The sequence below is a fragment of the Agelaius tricolor genome, unplaced genomic scaffold (assembly GCF_023055355.1).
Source record: "Agelaius tricolor isolate 1412-34295 unplaced genomic scaffold, bAgeTri1.0.p SCAF_12, whole genome shotgun sequence".
Taxonomy (NCBI): domain Eukaryota; kingdom Metazoa; phylum Chordata; class Aves; order Passeriformes; family Icteridae; genus Agelaius; species Agelaius tricolor.
In genome coordinates this window covers 14,431,058-14,454,196 of record NW_027269272.1, presented here as the reverse complement: position 1 = coordinate 14,454,196, position 23,139 = coordinate 14,431,058, and the positions used below count along the sequence as shown (strand labels likewise).

Below are 23,139 nucleotides of genomic sequence, written 5' to 3'. Positions count from 1 at the left end.
GAAAATGGGGAGCTGATTAGTCAGACTTTTGTAACAAATTTTTATAGTGCTTATGATTTTATAATGTACCACAATTTGACAGTGCTTTTATAAAGCATCTGCTAACAAATCTTCAGCTTGTTAGATGTTCATTTTTGAAGCCAGTCTGGTTTAAGCATGTCTATACCAGGCATCAGGGGTGAGGAGGAACAGCTGCTAGGATCTGCCTTTGTTGTGCAATATTTTCTATCATATGGTAGAAAGAATCTGCATGCTTTGTGATCCTAGTCTGGCACCCACATGGAAGGAGCAAAAGCTTTTCAGGGCATTTCAGAAAACAAATAGAAAACAACACAGTCAGAAACTATTCCTGTTGTAGAAGCAATGACAAAACTACATATGATCATAGCATGACACAAAAGTGTCACACTGTCAAGTGTGACTAAGGAAGATCCCATCCTCATGTATCTCATAATTGTGAGACACTTAAAGAGGCATTTCTCTCAGCAGAACAAACTCCAGGTGAAATACAGGACACCTTGTTATAAGATGGAAGGAGCTGCCACCAGTGGCCGCTCCCAGATACTCAGAATGTGACCTGTGGCACAGGTCTGCAGTGAAAAGTGGAGGGAGCAGAAAATCCAGCCAGGCACACAAGGAGAGAAAGACAATGAGCTATACTTGAAGTGAAGGAAAGAAATAGCCTGGGATTTCTACACGGGACCCAAGGAGCTGGCACCACGTGACAAAGCTTTAGAGAGTGTAGAGTAACACTGCTCAAACTGGGCAAATGCAGCTCAAGAGGTGGGCACCAGATATGGAAGGTAAAGTGTATATTGTAAAACAAGGTTTGGGATTTGAGGATTGCTACACAACAGTTCTGTTGGGACACCTGCTGAACAGTAAAACAACTCATCTGCCAAAACAAAGCATTCAACTTACACTTACAAAGTGGGAGACACTTGGTTTAAGAGAGAGCATAACAGCCCACAAAATTACTGCCAAGAAGTAGGCACTTCTATTTTATTACCAAAGTACAAGCAACAAGATAAATAGGGAAGGCTGTTTAGAAGAAACGTGTCAAATCACCCCTGCAGTTTTGGTAATGAAAGTTAAATGACTGAAGTGTACAAAGATGCTAACTCAACCTCCATAGGAAAAAGAGTGGGGTGAGGTTTGAAATACTATGTGAAAGAACACAGTCTGCAGGTAATTATAGTGCTTAGGTGATGTTTAGTAGAAATTCACAAGTTTTCAGGCTGATGTGACAACCAACAAGGCCCAGAAGTGGAACTTGATGAACACGTATTTAAACCAGAGGAGAACCATTTGTCCTCAAGAGCCACGTGCTGATACATGGATTGCACACTGTACAGACTTCCTACTGGAGCCCTTACACATCCCTTACAGAACAGAAACAGCACCAGATTCTATAAGAGTTACAAGATCACCTGCAGAACAAAGACATTTTCAAGCAGATGGTAAATGTATTTCACTCAATAATCTTTATCACTGGACTGAAAATTAAAATGAATTAGAAAAAATATTTCTGTCTAGGAGGTTTGTTTTAATTTTATCAGAAGACAAAAAAAAGCCATGATTCTGAAGCTTCAGAAAAACTGTTTTGTTTCAGTGGTAAAGACAGCAAAATACATAAAAATTTACTTTTCACAAATAAAAGAAAGCCAAAGAAACCCAAACTACTAAGCATTCACTAATACAAAAAAAAAAAACCAAAAGAATTCAAGGCCATAAAGAAAAATCATCAGAAGAAGAGCTAGAGTACATACAGGACAATGTAAGAAAGGCACAGGAGCTTTAATAGTGGATAAACTTGTTAACAACAAGACATGAGGCCAAGAAAATTAGTATCTACTGACACGTTTTGGAAAAGTTGTTGCCTGCCATGTGAAAACACAAAACCATGTTCCAATAGGCAGCAACATAAGAGCATATTTTGCAAATTCTATTTGGAACAACATTTTAAACACAAAACCTTGGTAATTTTGATTCAAGTATCTAAAAAAACCCCTTTGTTTGAGTTATTTTTTACTAGGTCACTAATAAAGGGAAAAAACATGTCAATTGGACAGAATATTAATGCTGTAGTATTCTTTGAAGACCAAAATTATATGATCCAAGGAAGTATTATGCTGGTTACATTGGTAGCAATCCCTCACATTGTAATGGAAATACTGATTAGAAGCTGTAGAAAATGTTACACAGTAAAAACAGATAATTGTAGTGTGCACTAGATAATGCTGGAAGGCCTTTTCATTTTGCTGGAAAAAAAGTGACTCATGACTGCAACCAAATCCCAAACATATTCAGGTTGGAAATCACACGTCAGTTAACAGGGAGAAAAACTAACCACAGAAATAAATAACTGACTGTGAATACAGATTTCTTCTGGAAGATTTATTTGTCCAACTTTGATTCTTGGAAACAAAAACAAGGCACCTGGATAAAAGGTAGGGTGTGTTTCTGCATACATTAACTCTGGAATTATAGCAGAAGAGGCCAACATCCAGAGTGACTGACTTCAGACAAGCTCAGTGATGGAAAAAGCAGATTTGCATGAGCATCTCTACTTCTGGACTTTGATCACATGACAGACCTGTATTACACAGACCTGCATAATTCTGAACAACAAGCTATGTGTACGATCCAAATGAAGGAAGGGTGGCTCCCCTAAGGATTTTAGATAGTTCTCTTGTATGTTGTTATTCTAAGTAACACAGACAATAAAAATGGAGTATTTGAATACAAAATAGTTGAATTATTAAATCTTTTAACTTCCTCCCTGCCCCAATTTTTTAATAAAAAAGATTTTAAAGTTACACTTTAGACACAGAAAGTCTTGACACCTTAAATCTAGCTTACAAGGACATTTGTAGAAATACACACTTAACAAGAAAACAGCAGCCACTCATACTGGCATGCTGTGAAGAGTGATCTAAATAAAAGACAAACCCTGCAAAAAGAAGCATTTAAAAAAGAAGTATTTTTCCCATGTGGATTTCTTACCTCTGTCAGCACAGACACAAGTGCATTTAGAATAACAATGATGACAATTCTTAGGCGCCACTCTGGTGGCACACACACAAGCTGTGGAAACAAGTTCCCAGAGGTTAGAAACACACGTGTGAAGCAAACACACATCCAAAACAGACTCAGCATTATAAATTCTCCCTTCCCCACCCAGTGATGTGAAGCTAAAGCTCTGCAGGGCTCATGCTTGCCCCAAAGGCAGCCCCCACCAGTCCCCTGAGGAAGCTGACACACCCGAGATCTGCTGACTCTTACCTCAAGAAATTCATCGATAGGTTCAATAGGATGCAACATGATGAAAAATATGAAGACATAAAGAACTATAACAGATAAAACAAACAGAACTGTAAAAAAAGAAAAAAAATGTTTTAATTGGACCATCTCACAATCGAGAGTTTTACACAGTTTTAATATGTATCATGAGTTCATTACTGCCTGGAAACAAACTCTCTTCTCCCCCTAAACCCCTTCCAGGCAAATTGGGGCAATACTAGTTGCTGATATTGGGGCAATACTAGTGCTGATAGCCATAAAGAGAGAGAAGGCCTGACTCCTCAGTGGCTCACTTGTGGAGTTGAAATATACACACACATACATGTCTACAAATTAAGCAACTATTAACACAAATTTCTCTATACACTTCAATATTTCCTTATTTCTAGCTGTGAGTATGAGAGGATAACTCCACTATGATATGCTAGCAACACTACTGCTTCTGAAGTGGCACAACAGAATTGTCAACAAGTGCACAGTCACTTGGGAATTTTATTTGGAACTGTATATACTAAGAAAGGACTTACAATTTTTGTAGCATGGTTGTCTAAAGGGCTTTCCTTTAGAAAAGACAATTGCCACTATGAGGTACTGAAAGCTGGATATAAAAAACAAAGTTGTGTTTTCATAATTTTTAATGTAATGTTCATCGTGAATAGTCTCATTCCCATGGTGTGCAGAGCTGGTGTTCTGGGCGTCCAACACATTACATGCACTGCAACACAAAAACATTGAACACTGAGTTATGGAGAAGAGGCAAATAGGGCCCACTTATCTACAAAAAATAATGACAGAACAAATTGCTACAGTAGTAAAAAAGCTTAAACTTGAGACCATATTACAGGTAGTAAGAAGTAACTCAAAACTGTGGCAGGGAGGTGGCAATTTTTGTGAATTCAAAGCTACAAGTTCTTTTATGCTGCCAGTTTGTAAATTTTCTACATAAACTGTTTAAAAACTATCATTGTAGACAGACTTAAGAGACAGGTAAGGAAATACTGCAATCTAAAAAAATAAAATTAAAACACCTCTTTATTTTCAAAAATATGAATTTGATTTACTGTAACTCTAACAGAAAAGCAAAGCTTTATAATATGAAAGAGATAGAATAGATCTGAACCATAAATTTCAAATTTCTACCTCAACTGTCTCAAAGCAGAAAAGTCATTAGACCAAGCCATCAGACTCTGACCCAATTTTTGTTTTTCAGCCAGTGGGTAGCCCCATATATTTTTTCACAGAAAATCAGCAGACTTACAAGCTGCAATACAAAAGCTTTATTTTCAAAGTGCCTACGGGGAGGGGGGGTTAAGAAAGAAGAGAGCATTATTGCCTATAGCTTTCCAATCACTACTGTATCCTGCACAGAGCCACTGAAACACTTACTCAGAGTCTGGTGTCCAGGGCTCGTACCAGGACTGCTGTTTGACCCAAAAGAACCCCAAGGTTTGGAAAGCAAGGCAGATGATGATCTGAGACAACACGGAACACAGAAGTGGACCTGAGATAAGACCTGATGGAGGCCTTCGTGCAACAAGCTCTGTCCAAGCAGGGTTCAGACTCACTGCAGAGAGAACAAAAAACAAATGACACATTGCATCATTATGGTTTTCAAGAGTTATCCTGTTCACATTCTGTGGGATTAGAATGGCTTGCTCATGACATCACTTTAAAATTTAGTCCAGAACTGCAAATGTGAAACCACTTGGAAAAAACCATAGAACCCTAGAACAACACCACAGTGCCTTCTACAGGCTGGTTCCCCAGCAGCACAGCATAGCAGGGGACAGCAGCAGCCATCAGACTTAAGGAATTAGTAGTGTCTGGCCAAATTCCCTTTGTCTCCAAGGACTTACAGCTTGCCTCCTCACTTTTGGACTGCCATTGCTTCAATTAAGATGTTTCTATTAAATTTGAACATGGAATTCTACTGTTAGCCAGTGAATTAAATGCTAGGCATGTATGTGAAATCAAATGTTTCACCAGGCAATACTTTGAGTGTAACATTTTGTGGACAGAAGTTCAAAGTAAGAATGCAAGGAATCAAAATATTTGAGCAAGATGATATTGCAATGGCTCCTGTTATTCCAACACCAGCTTCCTGTACTGTGAAGAATTAGTTCCCCAAGATCATGCCCACGACCTGCTTCTTGTTTTAGGACATTTCACAAATTTCAGATGAATCTAATTCAGTACACAGTGTGGTTTGGGTTTCTTAATGCATAGATGTAATAGTAATAACATCTTCACTGTATGTCACAGTGTTTTCTCAAAACCATATGTAATTAGATATTAAAGAAAATCTGACCAAGCAAAAAGTGGTTCACAGAAGCCACAATGGTAATTCAGTACAGAACTTACTAGTGAAGACAACCACCAAAATGATTGCCAAATCAATGAAGAGAAACTGGAAATCTCCCAAATTGCTCAGGATCTGGAGAGAAACAACAAATGAAAGATTGGTAATTTCTTCACACCACAAAAAATTTATACTGACACTTTTACACATTCATTCTTTGAATTTCCCTCTATAAACAAGAGAGTGTCCTGTCAAACTGGCCTCCTTGACCTGCAGGAGGAGTCCTGAATACTCTACAATTCACAGAATAATTCCTGAAGTATTACAGTATGAAACAATTTCCTTTTCAAGATGGACAAGCTACTTGTAATTGAAATTTGTTCCTAATCAAAATGATATTATTGAATCTTACATTCCAATGCAATCACAGCTTAGGCCTAAAGCTCTTTAAACACCATGGCCTTACTATGTACTCATACAGCTGTGAAAATTTCCACCTCAAAGGTCCTTTAATACTCTGCACCTTTAACTTGCTCAGAATACAAATTAAAATACAGGATTTCTACCACATGCCACTATTGTGAAACCAATCATATTAACAGGAAACATTCCATTTTGCTTCCCCCCCGCCCCCAGCTGAATCAGTACTTCCAGTTTCTTTAAATTCTAACATAAAATGAATTCATTGCCCTTTAAAATAAGTTAGGCTATTTCAAAATGCTGAAAATTTTTAAAGAATTGAAACCTGTATTTTTGCTTTGTATATATGCTTATTTGGTCTTCCTACTGTAGAGACTTTCTTTTCTCAGCCACTGGTTATTGCCTTTTCTAAACAGATACTACCATGTATTTTGTACAGTTAATATGAAAAAAAACCCCATAATACTAACAACACTTTCAGTCTAAATGTATTTTTGAATGCATACGTTGTACTCAAAGGGACTTGCAATAATTTGCATTAAATATCTATCAACTTTCAAATCTCTGAATTATGCTGAGACTGCATAGGTATTGACAGAATACTTACAGAATACAGCAAAGTAACAGTGATGTACTGGATGATGCTGTATAATGCCATGAATTTGAACACACAGAAGGAAGTTACTAAAGCAGCACGGCCTTCCCTGTCAAAACAGATGCAATCATGTAACTACAAAGCTTTCTGTGCAAGCAGTTCAGTTCTGCCTACTAAAATGTTAGCTGCAATTAAACACACCAGCAAACCCCTTGAGGGACATTAGGCTACAGACATGAGAAAAACAGGAGCCAGAATGGTACACTTCCCCCAATATCAAGTTGTGGGTATGTCTTCTGAACTCAGCCACCACCTAACTTCAGTCCTCTGTGGATTTCATGTGGTTTTTCAACAGAGGTTTTTAAATGAATGTCTTTTTACACAAGCATCTATGAAGCATTAGTTTACTGCATGGACTGAATAAACACAGTTAGCCACAAGGCTGCTGACTTCAGAAATGTTTCTGATAATGCATTACTTCATTAGTTCCCCACAGACCCCTAGATTCTTCTTTGGCTGACCTTTATCAAAATCATTACCTAATTTCTAATTCTAGAGTCAAAATATTGGTCAAACCCTATTTAGAGAATTTGTCTTCTACTTTGTATGGTGCGGGGCAATTATCTGAAGATTTTTACTGCTTGCAATTACACACAGCCTTTATGGAAACTAGCAAAGTGACTAAGACAAAATTAAAGACTAATGTGTAGAAGCTTGGTCATGCTTTGAAAAATTAACTTTACATGGGCAAAGGATTTTACAACAAAATATTAAATCATGCTATGGCAGGGTTTTGCCCTGAGTACCTTCAGTAAAGAAACAGAACCACTAAAATGTATGTATTGTTCTGTAATTCACACTGGTTTCCTGCAGCATCAAATATATACTAAAATAGAGCATGCAAAATGAGTTACACAGACACTTTTAAGTCCACAGTCAGTGGCATTACCTGATCAGCTTTGGCACACAGGAAATACTGGGTGTCCTGGAAGTGAATGGTGATGCCACAGAAGCCTCAAGCTCAGACAGAGATATACCACCGTGTGCCCTCTTCAGTGCCTGCCAGGTAACATTGAAATAGAGACCATTTTAGAACTTGCCTTCAGCTGTACCATTTAACTGAATGGTTCTGTATGGAAAATAAAAATATACTTACCCCACAGTCATTTGCTCCATCTCCACACATGCCCACATAGTAACTATAAAAAGCAAACAGATATCAGCATTCTGGACCATTCTCCAACCATGATCCATTTAGCTTATTTCATTAATTACTTCTATATTACTTTGAGTTATTCAGGGTTTGCATAACAATGGGTGATCATTAACGCTGAAATCAATTTCTGTAGCTGTTATACATATAAGGAAGTAGATAGAAAAGTAGTATGACAATGACAGGTCAATCAAAGCAATAATGGTTAACTAACTATCATCCCAATGTGGTCTAAAGAATCTTTGCTCTAGGCAATGACTCTTCTGTAATATTTTGTAAAGCTGCAAGGCCTGACACCAGTCACATATTGACCAATGTAAACAGAAGTCATCGTGATAATACTTCTGTAATACACAGAAGACATTTGATGGGCTTGTTTCATAAACCAAGCAACTGCATTTATAAAATATGTCAGTGAGTTTATGCACATATTCCTCATTTAAAACTTCACTAAAAGTCTGAAACTTTCCCAAATAGCCAGCAGATGGTACTACTCTCATTCTCTTAGATCAGCTAATAGGCTGATTTATCAACACAAGGAGTTCTCTCAGCCCAGCATTTTTCTTTAGGCAAAACAGCTAGCAGCATGCATAATTTTTGTCTCCTATCAAACCAGACACATTGAACCCTCTTGATTTCTATGCTTAAGCAAATACTTACTCTACATTTTGTAAAGCTTCCACCAGCTGAGTTTTCTGATCAGGTGCCATGCGAGCAAACACGGTGCCATGTAGCACGAGCTGCAAGACAGGAGATGCTTAATGCTCACAGGGCAAAGGCTCCTCACCACTGAAAGTGCCCATACTCAAGTGAAATGCTCACCTTGGGTACCAGGTCCTGAAAATGTTCCAAAATCACTGCAAATGACTTCCCATTCATTGCAAAATGGTATTTTGTCATCTGGAGATCCTCAAGGCTCTCATGGACCAATTTAACTGGAATATCCTATCAAAAGTAGTTTAATACTCTAGCTGTAATGGATTTACACAGATACCTTGCCATTTCAAGCTAATACTCAGAGGGGTATTCCTAGAGATGAGTAGGTTTATAAGAAGGTCATTTGAAAAAAAAAACCTCATAGAATAAAAACACTTACGTATTACTAAGAAAATGTAGCTTAATGTTTCAACTACAAGCAGCTAGAGAAGTTTTCATCACAGATTGAAATGTTGGGGAAAAAAACCCTGTCAAGTGAAATGTCGAATGTCGTATCACAGTTGAAAAACTACCTCCCCCAGCTGCTTTACTAGTCTTTGATATTTGAAGATCTGAAAGTTAACCAGTATATCAATGCTGAACTGACATTTAACAGCAGATTTACTATTTAATGGAATAACAAAAAAAGAACAGTAAAACTAACAGCTTACATTCTAATATATATGCATAATATGACCATTACCTCTGAGTTTATGGCTGGTGATGAACTAGTGCATTTTGCGAGGGTATCTGCATAATGCCAGTTGATCCTGGCAGCCTGCCCATCCTTTGGAGGTAGTGCTTCAGCAATAATGACCTTATCCTGAGGTAGAATCATTCCACAGTCTCTGGCCACAGAGATAGCAGTTAACATGTTATCCCCTGTTAAACAATTGTATTTTAAAGGGTTTCAGTCAGAAAAGAATCACAATCATAAGTTGACATTCTCTGTAAGAGAAAAGCTAACAAAGCCTGTACAGAACTATGAGGACTGCCCCACATACCAGTGCCAACTTCAGAGCAAACCAAGCCTACAGACAACATTCAAACCCCCAGGTAAACCCCCTCCTCTAGAAATTTTGTCTGCTGCTTGGAGCTATAAAGATCTCTGATTGACCAAATCTTAGTGTATATGGAAAATCAGGCAGAAAACAGGCAGCCATTTAAAATACTGATTTTACAGTCATAGAACATGCAAACACAGAGCTGTATTGTTAGCCTAGCAAAACATTCCAAAATCACAACACCTGTGATTTAAAAAGCAAACATATAATGTATAAAAAACACTGAGCACAGACATCTAGAATGCTTACAAGGACCTAAGTCATGTTCCCAGAAAAAATCCAATACAAAGTGACTTTTCATAGTATAAATCAAAATGGTAGGGAACATCAGGACATCCAGTCCAACCTCCTGCTCAAAGCAAATTCAGTCATAAAATTAGACTAGGACTTCCACTTAGCCTGATTTGGAAGACTTTTAAGGGGTTTCATCCTCCAATTCAGTATTGAGTACTGTATACTTGGAGCTAGGGAGAAGAAGCTACAAAGTTCAATTAAAGCCTCTTCTGGTTTCTCCGACTTACCAAAGCAACTTGCACCCAAAAAGAAAAATTTGGAGTCTGAATATTTTCACAAGTTTCTAAACTTCCCGTTGCTATAAACACAGTGTAAACCCACTGACACTAATATTTGACTTCATACACATAATTAAAACAAGAAAGAGATGGATCTTTGAGTACCAATGTTTACATGCTAACCTGTAACCATGACAGTGCGAATGTTGGCTTTATGCAAATCTTCAAGTACAGCAGGGGTTTCTTGCTTTAACTTGTTTTGCATTATAATTAACCCCATAAAATCCATGTTGCTTTCAATAGCATCTCTGATGAAAAAGAGACAAGGAAGAGAAGATTTTAAGATTTACAATTATTAGATGCAGCTTTAAAAGCCTGATTTTCTGCTTATCAAAGTAAAGAGGAATGTGTATTTTTAACCATAAAGTAATTTGCTTTATAAAAAGTGATGTGAATGATATCATCACAATAATTTATACTTATTTCCCTTGTTTTATTTGAAAACCAGTGTGAGAATATGTTGCTTCCTGTCAAGGACAATTTTCAGTTTCTTCCATGAGAATGCTTTCTAAAGGAAATTAGTCTCAAATAGGTTATAGCTAGAAAACCTGCTCTGAAACTAACTGCATTCACAGGCCAAATATTAAGATATGTTTGGAGTACACATCTCTATTTTCCAATTTAACTGAACCTTAAGATAAAAGCTACCACATAATTACAAAGGCATGTAAGATTATAGGCACTAGTTAATTATGCAGAGAAACGAATTCCCTTTGGTTTACATTTACAGGTCTTGGGTATTCTACTACTATTGTAGACTTTCACAACTGAAACAGGAAAACTCATTTCTCTGCTTTGCCAAATGTTCACCTTGCACATAGGGCTGATACAGAAGAACACAGCCAAAGTTGGCATTTTCATAGCTGTGCTACACATTCAAGCACTGTGGGAAAGATGACATTATCCACAAAACTAGATTCAGCTGATAAATAATTCACAGGAGGTGCTACTCTTTGAAGGAAGAAACCTTTCTACCTTTCAAACCTCTGCAATGAGAAAATGGACATGCTGCCTTTAGGAGACCAGGAAACTGCATCAAACATGCATAGGAGGATTTCCACTACTTGCCATTATCCTCAATAAACATAGAAGAGATAAGTATGTGCAAGTAAAGAAATCAGATGAGGATTTCTGCCACAATAATGTAAATCAGACATAATGAAAATAATATTCCAGTTCATTTCCAGCTTAAAGCTCATCCTCGGAATTCACTTCATTGCAGAAAAAAACTTCCTTATCTTGTGTGTCCAGGGCACAGCTAAAGGATGTACAGAGCTATGTATGCCAAGACAGAAAAAAGCTAAAGAAGAGTAGTAATTGATTTAAACAAAAATACACATTACATATTAATTCAAAGCATGCAGCTTGTAAAGTCTCTTATTAAAAGAGTAAAGTCAGTCTTACCTGCTAATAGTCTGGACTTTGTGCCACGTAAGCTTAGACTCCAGTTTTCTGTGAGCAAGAGCAATAACTCGGAAGCCCTGCTTAGTGTATTCTTCCAGGACACGCTCAAAGTCAACAGGAACTTTAAAAGATCAAGTTTTGAGTTATTAAAATATTCATATTTCAGCTGAGCTTTAGAAGAAATAAAAACAATCTGCTCCTTTACCTGTTTCCTGCTTACACAAGCTGGCAATCACTTCTGGGGCACCTTTCATGTAAGCATCCATTCTCTTTTCCCCTAGAACCCTGGCTATCACACACATGCGCTGCAGCACTGAGGAAAATGGAAACTGGCGCACGATTCCAATTTCATACCCAGTCTGTGTCAGACAGGAAGGAAGGAACAGAAGGGTTACATCCACATGCATCTTCAGAAAAAGAGGCATGTGCCAAATGAAAAAGTATACTTACCGACAGCTCAAACAACTCCTGAAAAACAAAAAATATACAGTCACTCTAAATATCAACTTTGAGTATTTCTTCAGCTACAAACTATTTCAACACAAATCAGTAAATGAAACTGCACAGCATTCTTCGTATCAAGTTATATTGTATTTTTAATGGATTTCATAAAAGCTGAATATAAATATACTGCATCTGTTTAGTATCCTTTACTTTAAGTGAGACATAGTAGAATTGTAAAGCTTGATTTGATGATTAGAATTTCCAAGATCTTTCACAGTTCAAAATGTCTGTTTAGCCTTTGTAAATGACTGAAGTACTATGGTGTTTCAGAATGAGGCCACATTATTATTAAGTATGTCCCTCCAAAAAATAATGTACTAAGTTGCAAGAATGTTCAGATGTCAACTACTGCACAGAAATTACTGTGCACGTACACGGAGCTCTGAACAAAAGAAAGACAGTTCTATCTACTACAAAATACAACTCATACAAATGTACTGACTTGTTATACCCTTCCACTACCCTACTCTGTGATAATCTGGATATACACTCACATGCTTAAAATTTCCCTTTGTGAAATATTTAAAAATACTTCAAAATACAGCTAGAAGAAACTTTTATATTTGCTAAGTACATTTTTTTTTTACTCAGCACTTAATATTATCTCTAAGGTACCAGAGTGGCAAGAATTCCACACCACACAGTGACATTAACAAATTATTGTTTTAACTGAAACTGCAAGGTGAGCACACCTAAGCATTTCATTAAAATGTAAGAATTTGGTAACATACCAATATTAAAAGGCATAAGCTCAAAAAGCATTACTGTACTTTTTAACCAATCAGTAAAGGCAATAATGCTGACACTCACTTTGCTCTCCTTGAAAGGGGCATATACTGAATCACTACCTTCAACAATGGTTTAAACATGTTTGTTGCATTTTTGCCATCAAAACCCTCACAGTTCTGATCGAATTTCAATTTTATCAGCCAGAACCTCAGCATACAGTAAAATGTGTTTCTTTAACTCAAATCAATTGTTTTGAATTTTTATACCATTTCTTGATCTGTTGCTTGCTTGGATTCTGGGGAAAGTTGTTTTGAAGGTCGAACCACTGTTGGCATGATTCGATTATGAAGGGCTGTTTCCTCTTCAGTTGCTTCTTCTAAAATCTGCATTAAAAAAAAATCAGCTAATTTATACATTCATTAACTTTGACTTGCTCATAATGCAATATTCAGGGGGAAAAAGGCACTTACCCATCCTATTGCTTCAAACATCTTCAAATCAAGTGGATCCCCAGAAAGCACCCCTTCAATTTTTGTAAGGGAATGACAAGTTGCCATGCAAGCAACAAACTCAGACTTCAGCAAGCTCTCACTGCAAGCCCTCTCTTCCGGCAAAAGGAAACTGAAACAATGAAGTAATAATATACTTAGCACTATAATTATTTATTATGAGCCACTTCAAAAGGTTTGTTTAGATTAACAGAAGAAAATTGACTGCACAAGTCCCTTCACTTGTGTTTTCACACATCACAGAAAACAAATTAAGACTCTGGGTTGGAATCTTCAGAAACTATCACAACTTTTTCCTCCTTCAAACACTCAGTGTTCATTCCTTCCCTGTCAAGTTTGATCTCTCATACAAAGCCCTCTTATCACTTAGTACTTAATTTAATTAGCTAAGCTAATTCATTTTAGCAGCCTGAAAAGTCATTGCTTAGGAGGACAGGATTAAAGAAATATGCAACAGTACCTGCAACAGTTCTGCAGTCTGACCATGATGAGGTCTCAGACTCTAATGAATAAAATTCTACCCCAGCTTCGCTGGGAGTTGTAACTTCCATTAGACCTAAGCCACAGTTTAAGTGGCATTCCTACAGCACATTACAGAAATGTAAACATATATGAGCTCACACTGAATTTTCTATTCTATTCTGCTGAAGCTGTTACAGTACAACATGAGTATCGTGTTTGCTATCAGCCCCGAGCTCATCCTTACCGAGCATTTTCCACCCGCTGAATTCCCCAAAGATCCAAGCCATCCTCAGTAAGTGTGCCAGTCTGCAAAAGAGACCAAGGGCATGGCATAAAGAAAAAGCCTTCAGAAGCAAATTATCTTCCAGCAAAGCAAAAATTAACAGCTATTTAAAAAAATTTTCTTTTGTTTTCACATACAAATCAAGACTTGGGGACAGAAAATACAGTATATCTCCCTTGCTTTTTGCTAGTAATTAAGTTCCAAACCTGGTAAATAACTTTCAAAAATATTCAAAGCAGTCATGCTCCTCACTGGAGACAGGACAAATTAAACAGACCCTTAAAATCCAAAGACAATAGCACATCATCTCAATATTCAGAGACTGAGGACAATGGAAAATGGGCACTAAACCATAAGTACTATCTTACATAGTTAAAACAATAACTGAAATGTATTTACAGTTGAAATAATACAGTTAGTATTATTATACTTATTATTTGAGATAAAATCGAATGAGGAAAATAAATTTTATCTAGGAAATAGCCAAAAGCAAAGAACTCTGGCTAGCAGCATTATTGTCTTTCATTCATGTTTGGTTAATAAATAACAACAAAATACACTCACTCAGCTTTTCATTGAAATGAATGAAAATGAGAAAAAGTCTGACTTCACACCTGAGTTTTTCAGAAGCTTGTGTGCTAAATAAAGTTTTTAGTAAGCCTTCACTCACACGTTTCTGAGGTGCCAGTAGTAAGGTGGGACTTGGGAGTCTTGAGATAAGAAAGCCCAATTACAACAACTTTTTAGAGCAGATTAAATTAGGAGAATTGACAGATAGTAAACACCGAATACCTGGAAGCTAATAGATCACAAATCATCTAACTTACATGAAAAATAATGAGTTTTCCCTTTTTATCTATACAAACTCCCTTTTCAAAGACAATGCTCCTTCAGGTAGCAAGGGTTCAAAATTCACCTAACCTTATCAAAACACACAAGATTCAGCTGGCCACAAATATTTATCCTTTGTGGGCTGATGCAGAAGATGCCAATTTTTTTCAACCTTCTTTGTGCATAAACGATGCCAGCAGTCATAGCAGCAGGGAGTGCTGGAGGCACCGTGATGGTGATAATGTCAAGAGACTCGATGATGATGGTACGAGCTGGAACCTGCAACAGAGGTCAGAGTTAATGAGCAAGAGCTCACTGCTTACACATTCACTATCCCACTGATGTGCTACCAAGAGCAAAACCCACACATTGTTTTTCCCAGTACAGTGTGTTCTGGATTGCCCAGAAATTTAGCACAATCTTCACCCACCATCAGCAACCACAATAATCTAGTCCTAAATTGTCCACAACCCATAACTTCAAATTTGCACTTTTCTCCCTGGCAATGTATTACTTTAAAACATTAGCTGAATAATGCAAAAATTTTTGAGAGAGAAAAAAAAAAAAAAATCAAAAAACTTAACAGTTATAAGGTTATTCCTTGAAAAGGATTTTTTTTCCTGCAGCATGTTTAGATGGGCTGTATCCTATTTCTCCCAACTCTAAGTCACATGGTAATCTCACATATAACAAAGATAAAAATCTAGTAGTTGGGTCAAGAGAAACCAAGGTAAACTCAAATTTCTCGGTAAGATATTCAAATTCTGTTTCTGTGCTGAATTTTATTCTCAGTAACCTTGTCTCATTTTATTGATATAAAATAGAGCAAAAAAATTTCCACTTTAAATCCAATACTTTCTCATCATCTGAAGTGTGAAGGAAGTCATGGTCACCCCTTTTCTAAAGTAAGGCAGTTTTGGACCAGAAATTAAAACATACCTCATTTAAGATGCTATTGACAATTGTGTAAAGAAATCCAAAGCCTGCTACCACCACCAGAGACAGGAGAAACAAATAGGCATCTCTGTAGAGCTTAAAATCAGTTGGCTTTGGATACAGTATGGAACGAACAAGCTGTCCTTTAGCAGTACTAAAGCCTAGAAATAAAAAAGGACTAAGTTATTAAAAATACAAACAGAAGGAAAGCTATTAAAATACATTAAAAACCTCAATAAAACCCTTAAGCTACTAATTTCATTACAGCTGTTTCTCAATATCCACAGCAGATGTTTTGCAATACTGTAATTAAGGTACTTATATGTGTACATCATACTAAGGGCCTTTCTCCTACAGCAAGGACATGCAGCTGATGCAAACAAACCCCTCCTCTGCAGCAGCAGCAAATCCTCACATGGTTTGGCCTGGCAGAGTTTGTTGTACTGCATTTTGTCCCTCACAGTGCAGAGCTAGTGGGTATATTTATTGTCTAATTAAGCCAGTCCTTGCAGAAAAGAAAATTAAGATATTCAGAATCCAACATCAAATACTTAAATGGCAAGTCTACTTAAGTTCCTTTGAGAGCCAGAATGAAAGATTCAGAAAAAACTGCAGTGCAGGGAGTCATCTTCTGAGAAGGGCACCTCCTGATGGCATTTTGACAATTAAACTAGGAGACTAACCCTCTAAAGGTCTCACAGTTGAACAACCAACTGATATCCCAAGGCCCTCCTTGAACTTTTGCCTCAACATTTAAAGAGGCCAACATTAATGCCCAATTTTGTGTGCCCAAAACATTTTTCATCTGCCTACACTTCAAAGTCTATTACTACAACCTCAATGTCAGTGCCAGGTCTTCTGGCATTAGTGACAGCTCCCTGACAGCTTTTCAGTGTGCAAGCCACCACCACAAAGGCTGAGCCCCTGCTCAGGGCCTTGCCTTCAGCAGTTCATTTCTGTTGCTGTTTGGGCTCACCCTGCTGTACATACGCACCTGCTGGGCACATGGAATTTATTTAAGAAACAAAAGTTCAGATGTATATAATTAAAGCGCAGATGTGTTCAACGGAAGGAAAATATCTATTTGAAAGAAAAGACTAATAAAAGCCTCAAGAAAGAGAATAAAACAAAAAATCAGAACTTTTACTGCTAAAGCAGACTAACAGAAGGTGGAAAGAATACACCAGAGGAAGAAACAGCTAATTAGGATGAAGTTATTTGTTGGAAATCTTGATTTAAGTAGCAGTCTAGTCAATTCAGTCCGATTTCTTCTAACTTGTTTTATTGTACCTTGGATTATAGCTTGCATTCATTTATTTTGTGGCAATTTTCTTAAGATTATCTTTGTAAAGCAGAATCCCACAATTATACTAGCTTGTGCAATTGGTTTTCATAGACATTTAACACCAGATCTCTAACATATGAATTAGCATTTCTGTAGATAGATCAAACTTATTTTTTAAGTAAATGTTATGCATTTTGAAATAACTATAGGTAAAGAAAAACATTTGGCATTGTGAATGACTCTGCTAAAATCAGCTGCTCTCCACTATCCACCCAAAGCTTTTCCAAGAGGCACATGCAGTTCAACCAACACACTATAAAAAAACCTCTAAAGGACATGAAAACACATTCAAATAAGTTTTAAATTGATGCTGAAGACTGATTCACTTTTTTCCTTGCCAACTGTTAATCTTCAGACCATCACCTAGTTTTATCATTGTTTTAAGACTTTTATCAAGCTATTTGGGGTACATTCCTTTACCAAGTTTAGCAGTATCAGCCAGTTGACACACACCTACAGAGAGGAGTAGTACATTAACATGGGATAAATGTAACAATCAGCACCTGTCCTCACTACCAGAGCTTTGACCAACTCCCCAGTGTAGAAGCGGGTCTGGATGACATTGGTCCCACAGAACAGCGTGTGCCGCTTGTGCACCTCGGGACTGTAGATCTCATCTCCCACTGCTTTTGGATATTCTGAAGGATTTGGCAGATTAATCTTTGTCACAGGAACACTTTCACCTTAAAGGAAAGAAAGTCTCTAAGCAAGATCAGAGAAGAACAGGCATTTTTTCATTCACAACTACAAGTAGAATAACATAATCTCACTTCACCAGCACAGGCAGACTTATGGAAGTCTTCTTCCTTTTAGCATATTAGGTAGTCTCTCACCTTACCCAAATGCTATTTAACTCCTTATATTGCTTTCACTTCCTTATAGAGCTTCTGTGCCCCTTACTTCAAATCACAGTTTGTGATATAAAACACAGTTCATTAAAACAAAAAACAGGACAAGCTTCCCTCTCTTGCTGAAAAGCATCCCCCCCATCTTTACTCAGAAAAACTAGAAGCTAAAGAAGATTTTTCTCAGCTCCTTTGGTGACCAAGTGTACTCAAGCTAGGGGAACAATCACTTTTACTCAGTTGCCAGCAACAGCAAGAGGATCAAGTATATTCAGAAAAACTGAACACAACAGAACACACAATCTCTGAACTAAAATTTCCTAAAGGCTGTCAATTTGGACAGATTATCCTAGGAATAACAAAAAGTCCATCCTAGTCACTGAAGCTGTCCTTTAAATACATCAGACACCTGATTTCAGAGTATGCAGGCACATTTTGAGATAATAATTTGTGGTTTTAAATACAGTAGAACATTCTACTCACTACCTTCATTTTTGGAAGAAGCTAAAAAGTTTGGAAAAAAAATTTCTGAAGAAACAGGCTTCTGACCTGCACTGAGAACATCAAGTTAAGAGGCAGAAAGACAAACTATCAAGAAGAAATTTTTTTAACAAGAAACAATCACTCATTTTTGGAGTTTCCAAGCAGTATTAGGTAGCTGTTGCAGATAAGCAGGGCACAAGTACCTAAGTACTTCACAACATGTCTAACTGTAAGAACATACACATTTCAAACAAAATAAACATATCCACTTCTGCTAAAACATACTGCAAGTAAGCATGCACACAGGTATAAGCTAATACTTTTAGCCCTGCAGCACTGGGTATCAAATTTACTTTACCTGTTAGCATACTTTCATTTACAATGCAAGTACCACTGAGCAGTACTGCATCACAGGGCATAATTGTCCCGTTGGATGGAATCAATATGGTGTCTCCAGGCACGAGGTCAGTGGAAAGGATTTCTTCTATTTCTGAATATTAGAACACAAACAAGTTTACTTGAAAATAGCCACCACCTAGAAAACCTGATAAAGATCCTCACACTCAAGATCCAGGTGGTGACAAATATAACTATTAATAAAATGTACAACTTGATCTAATTAATGGCATGAAGAGATTTTAAAAATATAAAGAAAACGCCATTGATAAACCCCAATTCCACCACAGATTAAACTCCAGAGCACATGGATAGAGTGCATCATGACAAATGAAAGGAAATGAGCTTATACAAAAGATATTTATGATTAGCTACAGTTTAACTTCAGTATAAAGACATGAATCCAACACCAATGTATGTCTTAAAAACAATATCATGCATCATAACCTTTTGGACACCACACCTTTAACTGCTGTGATATCCAAATGAGGGGAAGTTCAGAAATCATCTTGCAGCCCTTGTTGGGTAATAAATTGTAATGGAGACCCAACACATGCACATCTTTAAGTCAGGAAAGAAACCAGAATGATAATTACGTAAGTGGAATGGTAGAGAATGAGAAACAGCACCTAAACAGCAATAGAACAAGCACCTAATCTAGAACAAACCTGACACTCACTGAAAATTGCATCTAGAAGGTTAACCCTGAACACATTCCACTATCTAAATTCGACTTTGAACTTCTTTTCACATGCAATTTTGCTAAGGAATGCAAGCATTTCAAACTGGTTAAAGAAAGAACAGATGCAGATGCACTTTACACTCACACTCCGTAAGCAATTTAAATTCAACCTTCCAAGCCACCTGTGAAATTTACCTTGGTTTCCTCTGCAGACAGAAACCCTTACAATGCTGTGAGCTGCTACCATGTCATGTAACATAACATATTGCTGCAAAAGGGAGAAAAATTCATTATTCAAAAGCACAGCTTGTCTTCTTCTAAATGCACATTCTGCAGTAGAAGTGATGAGATTCTCTAACACTCTTTAACAACAAAATGCTACTCAAAACATTCTCTTGAACATAGTTTAGAAAACTTATGGGCAAATAAAGTTTAAGTGCATCAACCTGTACAGGCTCCTATTTTAACAGCATCCTGGAAGCAAACATACACTGTCCTGTAAAAATCTTATAAAATCATGTGGTCATTTACAAAAGTAACAGCTGCAGTAGTTGTATGAACTTGAATTAAGGTAGAAGTTGTTTGGGGTTTTTTGTCTCTGGTCTGAATTCAGAGATTGCAATTTAAGGATAATTACTACTTTGATTCCCATCAGCTAAGTCTACAGAGCAAACTGAATCACCAGTTTAATAATCCATGTGCTTCACTGGTGCTCAGTTCTGCAGGGCCTTTTCAAACAAGGAAACAACACAAGATGGAATCATTACTGTCAATAAAACTTGGTACATAAACTTGTGTCCGGGTTTTATTTAAGCAAGGGAGTGTTTCTGCTGTCTGAGGCCAACCTATTGATTCATCAGCGTGGAAAGGCTGCAAAGGCCTCAAAGAAAACTACAAATCCAAATTCTTTCAGCTCAAAGAGGGAAAATGCATAGCAATATTCTATCTGTATAACTCTGAAAAATTCTTAAAGATTTGCAGGCAATTTCCTAACAAAATAAGGCAATGAGTAAAAAGCCAAAAAGATGCATCCATTTTCTTTGAACTTACCTTTCTAATGGTGTAGAGTGAGCTAACAATGGATATTACAGACATAATCACAATTGCTAATGCATAGTAGTGATACTCATCAGTGATCCACAATATCACACTGAACAACTGGAAAATGTAAAAAGGGTTGAGAACCTAGAAGAGTGACAGAACATTCAAGTTACACCAAAAGGTCGCATGGGTTCTCCATCAAAACAAAGCTGAAATTTTCCTCCTCTGGGGGAAGACAATTTCAGTTCTTTAAACATACTTTTTGATTTGCCAAAATTATCCTTTTTTTCACTACCTCCTCAGCCCCTCAAAAGCACAGTTCTCACTCAAATATACACAAATACAGACTTCGAAGACTGCATGCCTTTTCCCCTACACCTCAAAACAAGGTAATGGCAATATCTGATGCACCCTCAAGTTATAATTCTTAAACAAATTTGGATGTTATTTTCTATTTATTCTTAATAATGCCCTGGTACCTCAAGTTCTTACTCTGTTAGATCAGGTTGGAGAATGTCTTTGTTGAGAAGTTCTACTGTGCATTATTATAACACAAGATAACAAACCACTTATTCAAATCCACCTGATACAAGGAAAACGGAACAAATCCAACAATAGTACATTTCATTTGTTCATAAAAATAAATACATTGTAATATATAATCCCTGGCATGCTCATGGAGAACGCAAGTCATTTTATGTTTTAAATTAATTACAAAAAATAAATAAGATGCTGACCCTTTCAAAGAATTCTGATATGTTTCTAATGTCCTTACTAAGGCACCAGGCTGTGAACTCTGGAGAGCTTATAGCTGAGGCATCTGTAGCTCTAAGGAGAGCTGGAGAGCTCAAAAAGATTGTCCATACCATTTTGTTTTAGAAAGTTGGGCTCTAGGGGAAGGTTTCCAACAGCCAATGGTCATTGCACTTGAAACAACTTTCAATTATATACCTTTTTACTCTGATTTGTTAAAGATTTTACCTCCTTAACCAGAAGCTTAAAAATGGAAGGCACTTTCACAGCAATTTCATTTACTCCATAGAATGCTTTTCTGTATTAAAAAAGAAAAATACAAAAAAAAAAGTTAAGATTTTTTAGGAGTCTTATTGATGTCAAAGTAATTCCACTAATCTGATAAAGTATAACATGTCCCCAAATCTGTGACTCTCTTCTTATTTACCATAGTTTCAAAAAGTGCTTTTCAGAAAACAGTTACCTACTGAGATGTTTCAATACAAAGATAATTCTTTTATACTTCAATTTAAACTGTACCTTATTTTTAAGATTCTTTCATAACAAGATTTCTCTGTAAACTGTGTATGAGTCCAATGTTATTAAATATGTCATTCTGAAATCCAGTATGTGATTCTCATTACCTTAAGCTTAAACCAGTGTTAACTCTTACCCTGCAAGTAAGACAATCTTTTCAAGGTCCTGTATCTTAGTTTTATTCTCAGCATGAAAAAAAGGCAAATCATGAAAAAGGGAGCTTCAAGAAACCAAGCTCTGATGGGATCAGAGCTGATTAAATGGCAGTGACATGAAAAAGCCCTTAAAATTATCTGAGGGGAAAGGCTTTTATTTTAGACACAAATTGCCAGAAGATGAATTGATAAGCAAGCAGATGCTCCCATATTTCAACCTGTATGAAGGTCTCATTTTCAAAAAAATCAGACACTGATCACTCAATTGTCTTCTGGGCTTTTTAACACTCTGAGCACAGGTAATGAAACATCAACAACTCTTCCCTCAAGTACTACTGCAATATTACCTGTAATCATGCATTCCCTTTGTCAGTCCTGTGCTGTGTTCGTTATGAATTGCAGAGCAGAAAGTAGATTCATCTAGGCCTCTAAATAAAGGAAAAGTCAATGAGTTATTTAAGAAATCTGATATTTAAAATTAAGTCTTCAGTGACTCAAAAGAGCTAGGTCTTTGCCAAGAGGTATCCACCATTTTATAAAACAACAAAATCTATGGATAAATGTGTTCTTAGCTGGTTTTGTCACAACTGCAGATACCAGTGACACATTAAAAGCAATCTTCTTGTTGATATATCTTACTGTGTAGGATAGTCATACCCATTCCAATCAAAATGGAGACATTTCAAAAATGAAGTAGAATACTAGCATAACTCGTATTCAAAGGCTTCTAAAAAGTGAGCAAGTTTTATAAAATGTTATATGAAATCAATGTGAATTAACATTTCTTCAAATTATCTTTGTTTGACTATAGGTAGTAATGGAAGTTTTTAAAAAAATTATTAATCAATTTATTAAATAAATCTATACCACAGCTATTTTACAGCATCTTACTATCACAGTGTTATCCATGATGAGGAAAAATGCATCCTACATTTTCAGTTTTTCTTATCACCAGAAGATTCATTTTCACAGGACTTCTCCACATGCTGTGAAAGCTGTGCTTTAGGAAATCTACAGATATGCAGAAACATCTAAAACATTGTTATATTTACAGCTATGGGATTGTATTAACTATCAAATGCAGTAAATCACTTGTATGCTGC

At 36.7% G+C, this 23,139-nt stretch overlaps 1 protein-coding gene across 5 annotated transcripts in view; it reads right to left on the bottom strand.

The window, feature by feature from the left end:
- Window positions 1–23,139, bottom strand: part of ATP13A3 (ATPase 13A3) — a 56,093-nt gene that overhangs the window by 6,801 nt on the left and 26,153 nt on the right. For all 5 annotated transcript variants that reach the window (XM_071437744.1, XM_071437743.1, XM_071437747.1 and 2 more), the window contains exons 7-32: window positions 22,384–22,464; window positions 21,594–21,663; window positions 20,622–20,756; window positions 19,767–19,839; window positions 18,852–18,983; window positions 17,669–17,848; window positions 15,824–15,981; window positions 14,975–15,163; window positions 14,015–14,076; window positions 13,270–13,420; window positions 13,066–13,182; window positions 12,017–12,034; window positions 11,772–11,925; window positions 11,567–11,687; window positions 10,286–10,410; window positions 9,230–9,408; window positions 8,653–8,775; window positions 8,491–8,570; window positions 7,774–7,816; window positions 7,567–7,676; window positions 6,630–6,726; window positions 5,665–5,737; window positions 4,690–4,867; window positions 3,831–4,018; window positions 3,286–3,374; window positions 3,007–3,087 (exon numbers count right to left, since the gene is read on the bottom strand). In XM_071437744.1, coding sequence (XP_071293845.1) covers window positions 3,007–3,087; window positions 3,286–3,374; window positions 3,831–4,018; window positions 4,690–4,867; window positions 5,665–5,737; window positions 6,630–6,726; window positions 7,567–7,676; window positions 7,774–7,816; window positions 8,491–8,570; window positions 8,653–8,775; window positions 9,230–9,408; window positions 10,286–10,410; window positions 11,567–11,687; window positions 11,772–11,925; window positions 12,017–12,034; window positions 13,066–13,182; window positions 13,270–13,420; window positions 14,015–14,076; window positions 14,975–15,163; window positions 15,824–15,981; window positions 17,669–17,848; window positions 18,852–18,983; window positions 19,767–19,839; window positions 20,622–20,756; window positions 21,594–21,663; window positions 22,384–22,464 — 3,007 coding nt within the window. The remainder of the gene's footprint in view (window positions 1–3,006; window positions 3,088–3,285; window positions 3,375–3,830; window positions 4,019–4,689; window positions 4,868–5,664; window positions 5,738–6,629; window positions 6,727–7,566; window positions 7,677–7,773; window positions 7,817–8,490; window positions 8,571–8,652; window positions 8,776–9,229; window positions 9,409–10,285; window positions 10,411–11,566; window positions 11,688–11,771; window positions 11,926–12,016; window positions 12,035–13,065; window positions 13,183–13,269; window positions 13,421–14,014; window positions 14,077–14,974; window positions 15,164–15,823; window positions 15,982–17,668; window positions 17,849–18,851; window positions 18,984–19,766; window positions 19,840–20,621; window positions 20,757–21,593; window positions 21,664–22,383; window positions 22,465–23,139) is intronic.